At 50.3% G+C, this 12120-nt stretch overlaps 1 protein-coding gene across 14 annotated transcripts in view; it reads left to right on the top strand.

Moving 5' to 3' along the window:
* GPATCH8 (G-patch domain containing 8) overlaps positions 1 to 8454 on the top strand; it is a 75820-nt gene extending 67366 nt beyond the window's left edge. For all 14 annotated transcript variants that reach the window (XM_036034011.1, XM_036034009.1, XM_036034008.1 and 11 more), the window contains one exon: positions 2340 to 8454. In XM_036034011.1, the coding sequence (XP_035889904.1) occupies positions 2340 to 6228 (3889 nt within the window). In that variant the 3' untranslated portion in view covers positions 6229 to 8454. The remainder of the gene's footprint in view (positions 1 to 2339) is intronic.
* The last annotated feature ends 3666 nt before the right edge of the window (positions 8455 to 12120 follow it).

Genomic DNA, 12120 nt, shown 5'->3' with positions numbered 1-12120 from the left:
TATGACCTTAAATTATCTAATCTCTATGTTGTCTTATCTATAAGATGGAGATGGTAATAAAAGTCTACTCCTTCTAGTTGTTGTGAATAGTGATTAAGTTATTACTTAAAAAAGTGATTGTTAGATGCTTAGTACATAGAAGATGTTCAGTAAATTATGGAGCTGTTAATTGTTCCTATCTCCAATGTTCTTTGTAGAAAAGCATATATATTACAGTTTTATAGCTAAAAAGTACTGGGACGCAGATTCAAGTATCCAGTTGCCTTTTAAGGACTATACAGTTAGTACTAACCACCCTGAAACCTAGGGAATTCTCTAAGGTTCCTGCCTTCTTGAACATTCTTTTTAATGTTCCTTCGTGGTTCTCAGTTAACAATTTGGGGCTGCTATTTTCCCTAAGGTGGAATTTATTCCACCTAGGGCTTTATTTCTAAGCGACTAGACTTTGGGGACCCAGTCTTTGAGCATCTGAGGATTCGTGAGGTATACACTCGAGTCAGAAGAACTGGGCCCACCCTGGCTGGGTGGTTCAGTTGGCTGGAGCTTCATCCTGTACACCAAAAGGCTGCAGGTTCGATACCCAGTTAGGGTGTGTACAAGAGGCAACCAGTCGATATTTCTCTCTCACATCAGTGTTTCTTTCTGTCTTCCTGTCTCTCTAAAACCAATATACGTATCCTCAGGCGAGGATTAAAAAAAAAAATAAGGAGGTTTGTTTTTAATGGCTGGCCAGGACCAAAGGAAGGAACCGGTTACAATCAAAAGAGAAACTGATTGTGTCTATTAAAAGTTTACAGCCCAGTTGGGGTCAGAGTTTCCAGGTTCCTGGACTCACTAGGTTTATTTTTGCCTCTTGATCCTTTTTTGCCTGTCAACTTCTCATGTGTTTTTGGAGGCAGAAGGAAGGGAGAGAACACGTCGAGTGTAACTTTTGAAACAGAGCTAACCTGTCAGCTCTCGTGTCGGGTTGAACCGTCTGTAGATTCCTTCTGTGGCGTCTCTTTATGTAGTAAGCGCATTCCTCTCGGGCATGTTGCAAGGGTACCTCCTTAAAAAGCATATAAAAGGCCACCATCTAGTTCAGGACATATTTTAATACATGTTTTTCTTCAGAGATGACGTTTAGTTGTGTTCCATAAACAAACAGTTAGAAGATGACCACATAATCTCTGGGGAGAATAAAAGGTTGTGAACCCTCATCAGTTGTTTCATTGTCCTGAGAATAGTGTGTGACCCCACAGTAACACGAAGTAATATGGCAGAGACTGAGCAAAAGATCAGATAAGTCCCTTTTTTATTCAGTGTGACGGTTTCTTTGCTGCGGGGTAGGTTTCATGACACAGTGTAAGTATCTCACTGTCCAACTCGGTTGGGTTCCCGTCTTCCAATAGCGGTTCGGAGAGCAAGGGATGCCACAGTATCCAAATACACTTGGCCCTGAGTTGGCCAGTAGCTGGAGTTCAGGTATGAGGACCTCGACCCAAAAGATATCTAATCCTCCTCGTTCTTCAGTTTGCCTTGATAGGTAGATACCTTCCTAGTTCACACGCCTACTGATCTCAGGCGGAACCGGGCTTTAAAACACTGGCTTTGGGGCTCCTCAGTATTCTGTGGTCAGAGCTGAGACAGTCCTCGGTGGTATCATGACCACTGGATGGGATGCCTGGAAAGAATCACAGAGCCAAAACACGTGCGTGGGTGTGGTGCCTAGGAGACAGGCGCAGACTCGGTTTCCCGGGCGTGCCGATCACAGACTGCGGAGAGTAGCCCAGTGCGGATTTCTGACTGTGTTAAGCTCAGAGAATCTGTACATTTTTTAAAAGGAAATTTGAGGGGAAACTGTGATAGAATAACAATTTCAGAAATGGCATTTTTTTAAATATATGAAATTTGAAAGCAGAGGAAATTAGAGGGGTTTGGGGGTGTTCTTTGTTTTGGTTTTTAGCTGAACAGAATCTTTGTGAATAGACTTTCAGCCATACATTTGATAGCATGCTGATGGTTAGGATGATACAAGAAGAAATGAACATGGATACAGGATGGGTAGACTGTACCATATGGTAATGATTAAGTATTTTAATTTAGACACCTTAGGGAAAAATAGCTGTGACCGTCTAGTTTTGAAAATGTAGCTCGACAGATCAGTGGCGTGAGCCGTTGCTGGACTGCACTGAGGGCGTTCCCTTCACCAGTGCAGGGCTGGGGGGTGGCTGCCACTTGGGGGCCTTCAGACCTACCTGTGAAGGGCGATAGAACAGGAGGTAAGTATCTGATGAGAAGTAATGAAATGCACTCCTAAACCTGTTTTTTTGTTTTTGTTTCTCTAAACCATTGTGTAGTGCACCTGGAAGTGGTCCTATGTTCAGACCAACCACGGTGGCTGTGGATGAAGAAGGTGGAGACGATGATAAAGATGAGTCAGTAACGAACAGCAGCGTCAGTGCCGCTGCCGCCTGTGGTACGGGATCCGAATTCTCCACGGATAAAGGAGGCCCTTTCACTGCGGTGCAGGTCACTAATACCACTGGACCGGCACAGGCTCCTGGGCTAGTCTCCCAGGGCATCAGCTTTGGCATTAAGAATAATCTGGGTACTCCGTTGCAAAAATTGGGAGTGTCATTTTCTTTTGCCAAGAAGGCTCCTGTCAAACTCGAATCAATAGCATCAGTTTTCAAGGACCTCGCAGAGGAAGGGCCCTCTGAAGATGGAACAAAAGCTGACGAGAAGGGTTCTGACCAAGTCCTACAGAAGGTGGGAGACTCAGATGGTGGTGGTAATCTCGATGGTAAAAAAGAGGACGAAGACCCTCAGGATGGAGGGTCCCTTGCTTCCACTTTATCTAAGTTAAAAAGGATGAAGCGAGAAGAAGGGGCTGGGGCTACAGAGCCAGAGTATTATCACTACATCCCCCCAGCACACTGCAAAGTAAAACCTAATTTTCCCTTCCTACTCTTTATGAGAGCCAGTGAACAAATGGAAGGTGATAACAGTACTCACCCAAAGAATGCCTCGGAGAGCAAAAAAAGCAATTCTCCCAAGCCTAAAGGCTTCATCAAGGTGGTGGCGAGCCAAGGAGCAGAAAAGACAGCTAGTGAAGTCTCCCAGCAGCAGACAGAAACTGGTGTGGCTGAGCCCTCAGAACCTGGAAGCAAAGCTGAAACGAAGAAGGCCTCAGGGGGGGATATAAGTGAGCAGAGCTCAGAGAGTCAGAGTCAGAAGGCTTCAGAGATCCAAATGTGTGAGTCCAACCCTTGTAAAGAAACCTCCCAGACCGCCTCAGCCGGGAAGGAAAGCCATGAGGGACCCAAACATCCTACTGGTCCCTTCTTTCCAGTTCTGAGCAAAGACGAAAGCACCGCCCTCCAGTGGCCATCGGAACTATTAATTTTCACCAAGGCAGAACCCTCCATTTCGTACAGTTGTAACCCTTTATACTTTGACTTTAAGCTTTCAAGGAACAAAGATGCCAGAGCTAAAGGGACAGAAAAACCAAAAGACCCAGGAGGTTCCTCAAAGGACCATCCCCAAGGCCTTGACCCTGGTGAGCCAAATAAAAGCAAGGAAGGAGGAGAAAACACAGAGCATTCCTCAGGAGACAGAGCAGACGCGCCTGCTTCAGGGTCTGGCTGTGTGAGCCAGAATAAACCGGAGCCCGGTGGCAGCCAGGGCTCGGAAACAGAAGACACCGGGAGAAGCCTTCCTAGCAAGAAGGAACGATCTGGCAAGGCCCACCGGCACAAAAAGAAAAAGAAGCACAAAAAATCCAACAAACACAAACGGAAACACAAGGCCGATCCGGAAGAGAAAAGCTCTAAGGTTGAGTCTGGGGAGAAGTCTAAGAAGCGCAAGAAACGGAAACGAAAGAAGAATAAGTCAGCCCAGGCCGATTCCGAACGGGGCCCCAAACCGGAGCCCCCGGGGAGCGGGAGCCCCGCACCCCCGAGAAGACGGCGGCGGGCGCCGGACGATTCGCAGCGGAGGTCCCTCCCGGGGGAAGAGGGGGGCAGTGGCAAGAAAGACGAAGGCGGCGGCGGCGGCGGCAGCGCCCAGGATCACGGCGGGAGGAAGCACAAAGGCGAGCCCCCGGCGTCGTCCTGCCAGCGGAGAGCCGGCACCAAGCGGAGCAGCCGGTCCAGTCATCGGAGCAGACCCAGCAGTGGAGACGAGGACAGTGACGGCGTTTCATCTCGCCGGCCGCACCAGAAGTCTCCGTCCCAGTACAGCGAGGAGGAAGAGGAGGAGGAAGACTCGGGCAGCGAGCACTCCCACAGCCGTTCGCGGTCTGACCGGCACCACTCCTCACACCGGTCCTCGCGGCGCTCGTACTCGAGCAGCTCAGACGCGTCCTCAGACCAGAGCTGCTACAGCAGACAGCACAGTTACTCCGACGACAGCTACAGCGACTACAGTGACCGCTCGCGCAGGCACTCGAAGCGCTCCCATGACTCGGACGACTCGGACTACACCGACTCCAAGCACCGGTCCAAACGGCACAAATACTCCTCTTCCGATGACGACTACAGCCTCAGCTGCAGCCAGTCCCGAAGCCGCTCTCGGAGTCACAGCAGGGAGCGCTCCCGCTCCCGAGGCCGCAGCCGCAGCAGCAGCTGCAGCCGCAGCCGCAGCAAACGGAGGAGCCGCAGCACCACGGCCCACAGCTGGCAGCGGAGCCGCAGCTACAGCCGGGACCGCAGCCGCAGCACCAGAAGCCCTTCCCAGAGATCAGGCTCCAGGAAGGGATCGTGGGGCCACGAGAGCCCCGAGGAGAGGCGTTCTGGTCGTCGAGACTTCATTCGCTCCAAAATCTACCGCTCCCAGTCTCCTCATTACTTTCGGTCAGGCCGGGGAGAGGGCCCTGAGAAGAAGGAAGATGGCAGAGGAGGTGACGGTAAAGGGACAGGCCCACCGTCTCAGAACAGCAGTGTCGGTGCAGGGAGGGGGTCAGAGGGTGACTGCAGCCCTGAAGATAAGAATTCCCTTACGGCCAAACTGCTACTGGAGAAGATCCAGTCGAGGAAAGTGGATAGGAAACCCAGTATGAATGAGGAGGTGCTGGCCACCCATAATAAAGCTGGTCTCAAGCTCAAGGACCCCCCACAAGGTTACTTTGGGCCCAAGCTCCCTCCCTCTCTCGGCAATAAGCCTGTCCTTCCATTGATAGGGAAGCTCCCGGCCACTCGAAAGCCCAACACTAAGAAATGTGAAGAGTCTGGCTTAGAAAGGGGAGAAGAGCAAGAACAGTCAGAGACAGAAGAAGGGCCTCCGGGGAACAGTGATGCCCCCTTTGGACATCAGTTCCCCCCAGAGGAAGCAGCTGGCCCCTTATCAGAACCACCTCCAGAAGAGCCAAAGTCTGAAGAAGGTACTGCTGATCACCCTGTGGCTCCACTAGGCACCCCAGTGCACTCTGATTGCTATTCTGGGGACCCAGCCATGTCCCATAACTACCTCCCTGACCCCAGTGACGGGGACACCCTAGAGTCCCTGGATAGTGGCAGCCAACCAGGCCCTGTGGAATCTACCTTGCTGCCCATGGTGCCAGAACTCGAGCACTTCCCCAGTTACGCGCCTCCCAGTGGGGAGCCTAGTATTGAGTCAGCGGATGGGGCTGAGGACGCCTCCCTGGCCCCGCTGGAGAGCCAGCCCATCACCTTCACCCCTGAGGAGATGGAGAAGTACAGCAAGCTCCAGCAGGCTGCGCAGCAGCACATCCAGCAACAGCTTCTGGCCAAGCAAGTGAAGGCCTTCCCAGCTTCTGCTGCCCTGGCCCCAGCTGCTCCAGCCCTGCAGCCCATCCATATTCAGCAGCCAGCCACAGCCTCCGCCACCTCCATCACAACTGTCCAGCATGCCATCCTACAACATCATGCCGCAGCAGCCGCCGCCGCCATTGGCATCCATCCCCACCCTCATCCCCAGCCACTTGCGCAAGTCCATCATATTCCCCAGCCGCACTTGACCCCCATTTCTTTGTCCCACCTCACGCACTCAATCATCCCTGGCCACCCTGCCACCTTTCTCGCTAGCCATCCCATCCACATCATTCCTGCCTCAGCCATTCATCCCGGACCCTTCACCTTCCACCCTGTCCCACACGCTGCCCTCTACCCGACCCTCCTTGCCCCCCGGCCTGCTGCAGCAGCTGCTACTGCGCTCCACCTTCACCCACTACTGCACCCCATCTTCTCAGGTCAAGACCTGCAGCACCCTCCCAGCCATGGCACATGAGTCGGGGGGTGAGAGCCCAGGTAGGACCAGGGAGAGTGGCCCGTAAGTCTTCCCTTGGGGTTGTCGAGCCATTGATGCCAGCAGGTAGAAGCTGGGACGCGCAGTGTCTGGTAGCCAAAGAGTCGAGTTTTGGCTTGCAGGGCTGGTTTTAGATTTGAGGTTTGCTTTGGGTTCACTATCAGGGATTTGTTTTCCCCCCTGTCCCTCCTCCTGTGTTTCTGAGCTAGGGACCCCCAGTCAGTGCTGCGCACCCCTCTGCAGCGACATCTCCAAACCGCCGGGTTTAGATGCGCCCCTCCTCCCTCTCCTTTTTAACCTCTGCTCTTCCCTTCTATGAGTTTTAAACCGTTTTCCTCCTCTCTGCCCAGCGGGCTGTCCTTCTGGTCCCGCCTTCCCGTTCTCTTTGACCGCCCCTTGGTGACTTTGTGTTATCCGGGTGAGTTGGAAAGGGGGTCTGACCTGGAATCAGATGCGACTCGGGCTGTTCCTCGACCCACTCCCCACATAGAGAGCCACACGCTTGGCACTGTTGTCCTCCTGCCCCTCGCTCCCGGAGAGACACCGGCACACCCCGGAAAGGAGACCCTGCCGCGGCGACAGGCCGTGCGTGCGGATAGAGCCTCGCCCCTGTGCTTCCCCGGAGAGGAGCTGTGTGTCTGAGGGTGTGTTTCTTCTGTCATGTTGATGTTTCCTTCTTAATTTATAGGATTTTTTTAATGTAAAAAAAATTGCACTGAACTCTATAAACGTAAATGCTGCTTTTTGTAGCTCATAAAAAAGGTTCCATATTTGTAGTATACTGCAATAATATTTTTTACATCCAGCTCTTTAAGTGATCCTTGTTCTGGTGGCTTTGTGTAAATATGTTTGCCCTAGTTGGATTAAGAAACTAAAGGTTATAAAATGGAAACAAAAAATAAAGTATTTGTTTTCTGCTAGATGCAAAAATGACTAAGCATGTATATTTTATCAAACTCATGTATTTTTTTGAAGTTATGAACTATAAAAATGTTAAAACAAGAAAGGAACATTGTTTAACATTTTTGCGGGGACAAAAGGTTCACTGATTTGCATTAAATGGTGCCCCCCAGCACTGGGGTCTTTTAACGGATGGGCATCAGTCAGCGGGGGTGTGGGGAGGACACTCGGTTATGACAGTCTCCCTCGTGTGCTCTGCTGTTTCGTACAGAGAGCCAGGTGGGCCCCCCGGAGGAGGAGGACAGTCAAGCGCTTTATCTGAAAGCGGATTGAGAGTGATGAGGGGTTCCCTGGGTGCCTTGTTCCAGGCGGTCCGTTTGCCTTCCTAGTACTTAGCCTCCTCTGACAATTTTTTTTTTAATGTGCCTTTTGGGTTGGCTAGAAACAAGTAGAAGTGGACTGGGGGATGCTAGAGTTGAGACAGTTTTCTTCCCTTTTTTTGGTGGGAGGGAGCACGTTTGTAGACACTGCAAATTCTTTGCTTCATGGTTTTCATGCCTTCGGCCCAGCTTAATTTCAGCAGTGAAGATTCCTTTTTTTCTCTTCTGTGACATCATGACACCTACCAGGGGAAGTTGCACCTCAATTCCTCTCCCTCCTCCTGCCTTTCGCCCAGGCGCCCAGACCTAGGAACACACGGACCCACGGGTGTTTAACTTGCAGGCCTCGTCCTCGGCGGAGTCAGCAGTTCCCTGTTGGGCGACTCCCTGCCCGTGCTGTGACTAGGACGGTTGGGTTGTGACCTGCAGGGAAAACAGGCCCTGCTGTTCGGTTTCTCGAATTCCCAAAAAGAAAAAGGTTTTGAGTTCATGAGAAGCAAGTGCTGGGCAAACAAGGGTCTCGACTGACCCTCCCACTTCTTCAGTGCTCCTGTGCGCCTCAGAAGCACCGCTGTTTGGATAACTAGCACTGGAAAAATGAAATCATGTCTTTGAAGTGAAGGGACTAATTTTTCTTTGCTCTCAGCCCATGTAAATAATTTAAATAATACAGTATTACCATTTTTGTGCTGCTTCCCATTAGCTTGTAGATTGAGCCATACTCTGGCTGCCTCTACCTTCCTGGGGGCAGTTTTCGTTAACTTTCAGAATAGTGATTTTAAAACCTAAAGAAAGAAAAACAAAGTAGCCTATCCTTCCTTATAAGCCTAAAAGATTGTATTTAACTTTATCACATATGATAGAGATCTATACGCTGTACAATTAGGGAAAGGAACTTTCTAATAAACCAATGATTTGTGGAAACTTAGTAGAGTCTCTTGTGATTGTTGCTGCACCCGTTCAAGCTGGGAAGGGATGGAATCACGGGTTGCAAATAACATCTCGTTTGGAGTGATCGAGGAGGAGACTCTTGTGAACCAGGTGCTGATGACGTTTGGAACTGTGCTGCTCAGAGCTCAGGCTGCCCAAGTGGAGGGGACAGGTTATGTCATGGCGTGGGAAGAAGTGTAATAAAGTTTTTCATCCTTGGAATGTGCGCCTTCTTTCCACTCTTTCCCACAAGAGTTTTCTTTTTCTCCCTTTACCTCATGATAGATATGTAATCTGTGTGTAATAGAATGTAAGTGTTCACTAAATAAATGGGTTTGGAATTCCTGGCTTTGACTTCTAGGATTTTGAGTAAGCTTTAGGACAGTGGGATTACAAGCATTATCTGCCTGGCCTTTGCTCTCCGAGTGTAGTTCTGTATACCAGAGTCAGTTTTGAATTATTCTCAACCTTTCAATAATAATACAGTGCTTGAGAGCTAACAATTAATAGAATAGTAAAAGAAAATACTCCTGACTGAGCTGATAAAAGTCTCTACTGACCCTGGCTGGCGTAGCTCAGGGGATTGAGCACAGGCTGCAAACCAAAGTGTCACAGGTTCGATTCCCAGTCAGGGTACATGCCTGGGTTGCAGGCCACGGCCCCCAGCAACCGCACATCAATGTTTCTCTCCCTCTCTCTCTCTCTCTCCCTCTCCCTCTCCCTCTCTCCCTCCCTCCCTCTCTCTCTCTCCCTCCCCTCTCTAAAAATAAATAAATTTTTTTAAAAGTCTCTACTGAATCAAAACAATTTTCACAAGAGGGAAAGGTCAGCACCCAGAGCTAACCATAGGTTTATAGTAATAAATTCGTTTCTCTTCCTCAGCCTGAAAGGAAGGACCAGCATAATGTCTTGTTCTTTAACTACTGTCACCATACCTGTGTCTTCCCCTTAACTGAAGAGAAGCTGTTCAACCTGAACCTTGGGTTGGATGCTGAGATCTATTTCTCTAAAATAGCAAGATTCCTTCCCAGAAAGAAAGGAATGAGTTTCCTGAGCAGGCGAAGGTGCCAGTGAAAGCAGCAGCCTGGCCTGTGGCGCACGCCCTGTGGGAAGGTACATGCCGCCGCCTGCCTCCGCCACCTGGGCTCGTGCCGTGGACGGGCTCCCTGTCCTGCACTCAGTGTCCAGTCCAGCCGTCCGGCATTTCCATTCTTTCTTGCCAGAGACACCTTCGCCTTCCCCTTATCAACACATGTCTGAATTTTGGCAGCATTTCCTGGCTGACCTCCCTGACTCGAGGATATAATTCCCTGTCCCGTATGTTACTGGCTTCTCAGAATCTGACTGCGGTTCTTTTGGTATTCGCTGCTTCCCAATAAAAGTCTAAGTTCTGAGAGGACAGGAACTGATGGTTACGCTTCCCCGCCTTTTCTTTCTTAATCCCGTGAGAGTGCTTTACGGAATGGAACACATAGTAAACGTTTTGATTATATGCCCGAGAAAGATATGAACACAGTAAGATACCATTGACTGAAGATTATGCATCAGGACCTAGAAAGGGAACCGAAGATGTTGAAGGGTTTTTCTTTATATCTACGTCAGTGCCAGGCACACAGTCAACATTCGATAATTGCTGACTTAATGAAGCCTTAACAGAACGTTGAATTCACTGAGGGGTTCTAGGCCTCAGGCCGCCGACGGGGTGGCGAAGCGGCAGCCGTGTGCCCGCAGCAGCGCTCTGCCTGCCGTCCCGGAGGGGAGGTGAACCCCGCTCAGGCTCCGCAGGAGCTCGCAGAGGAGCGGAATCCTTCCTGCATGCCAAGCTCCTTCCACTCCCAGTTTCCACTCCCAGTTCGGGCACTCCACCTGTTTCCAATTTTAGTGACTGGTGCCGCGGTCCTACCGGCCAACGAGGCACCAAAGCTTCAAATTACTTGACATTTACCCACCACGTCCAGTTGCTGGTGGCGCAGTCTCCGCTGTTGTCTCTCATTCCTGCCTCGCCACCTTTAACCAAGACGGTTGCAGTTGCTCTCTGGTCTCCCCACTAAGCCCCGCCTTTTCCAGTTCCTTCTATCCACAGGCCACCGGTGTAATTGTCCAAACTGTAGCACGATTCATCGATGGATCTCTTACTCTCTGACTTTAGAAATCCTTATGATTCTTTGTCTCCTGCAGATTAAGGTTCAAATTTCTTTATAAAGCACTCAAGGACCTCCAGTTATTTGACCCCAGCTTTCCACTCCACTTTAATGCCCCAGTCCGCCCTGTCCTGAGTCAGCTACTTGCCCTTCCCCATAATTGACCTCTGTGTTCTGCCCCTCTGCCTAGAGACTGCCTCGAGCCCCTCCATTCTCTGACGAAAGGTAGCAGTACAATGGTTAAGAACATGAGTTCAAGTACAAACGTGTTTGAATCCACCCATTGGCAGTGTAAACTCAAGCAATGTACCTAATACTCTGTGCCACAGTTTCGGGATTTATGAAATGGGCATGTTAGTACCGATTTCATAGGGTGGTTTTGAGGAGCACATACTACAAACAGTTTCAGCTGGACATAATCTCGCCCCTTGTCCAGGCACGCTTTACTGTTCCTCTTCTACAGGTGTGTGTTTGTGTCTTCCTCTGGACTGTTTATTTTAAAGATCCTTGATAAGGTACCTTACCAGCGCCTTGAGCAGAATAAGTAGTTATAAAAATATTAATGAAATGTGCCCTGGCTGGCGTAGCTCAGTGGATTGAGCTCGGACTGGGAACCAAAGTGTTCCAGGTTCGATTCCCAGTCAGGGTACATGCCTGGGTTGCAGGCCATAACCCCCAGCAACCGCACAGTGATGCCTCTCTCTCTCTCTCTCTCTCTCTCTCTCTCTCTCTCTCTCTCTCCCTGCCTCCCTCCCCTCTCTAAAAATAAATAAATAAAATAAAATAAATATTAATGAAATGTGAGTTTCATTTGGGGCTATGCAGTATACCCTAGTAATTACAATACCATGCCGCTGAGGCAGTGGGAAGCTGGAAGGTAAGTGTAAGACTGAGTTAAGTACTCATCCTGATAGATGCGTTACATGCCTGCCATGATTCTGGTGCTGTGAAGTCAGCAGTGCAGGAGGGCTTGATGTTGGAAGTTCCTTAAGGAACTTGAACACAGTAAGGTGTAGGATTTTGAGCTGTGTGCTGAGGCGGTGAATTAGAGGGAGGGAGGAGCTGCAGGGGTTCCAGGATGGCGCGGGGTTTGGGCAGGATGAGATGGTCAAGCTGATGAGAAAACAGCAGCAGCAGGACGTGGCCTCGTGCCTGTGCCCCCAGCAGGTCTCAACTTGCCTTCTTGGGAACCCGCTCTTTGGGGGAGACGTGCCGTGTCAGTAAGACTTGGCATCCCTCTTCCTCTCATCCACAGAAGGCGTGACCTTGCCTTTCTGCTCAAAATTCCTTCTCTTTCCACGGTGGGAGCCTGTGTTTGCATCTCCCAGCTCAGTGTGCACTTCCCTTCGCTGTGTCTGTCCGCAATACCCGCTACGTGTTGCCCTCTTGGCTGGGCCCCAGGCTGCAGAAAGTACCTTGCTCTCCGGGGATTGGTGGATGCAATTCAGTGAACAGGCCGCGACCAAACAGCGAGTTAAACCCGGGATGCCAGCCTGAAGAGTCAGGGGAGGCTTCCCCTCGGC

This window comes from Phyllostomus discolor, chromosome 8 (genome assembly GCF_004126475.2).
Source record: "Phyllostomus discolor isolate MPI-MPIP mPhyDis1 chromosome 8, mPhyDis1.pri.v3, whole genome shotgun sequence".
In the NCBI taxonomy this organism is placed as follows: Eukaryota; Metazoa; Chordata; class Mammalia; order Chiroptera; family Phyllostomidae; genus Phyllostomus; species Phyllostomus discolor.
Note: the sequence above shows the minus strand (reverse complement) of the source record. Positions and strands in the feature narration are given on the sequence as shown.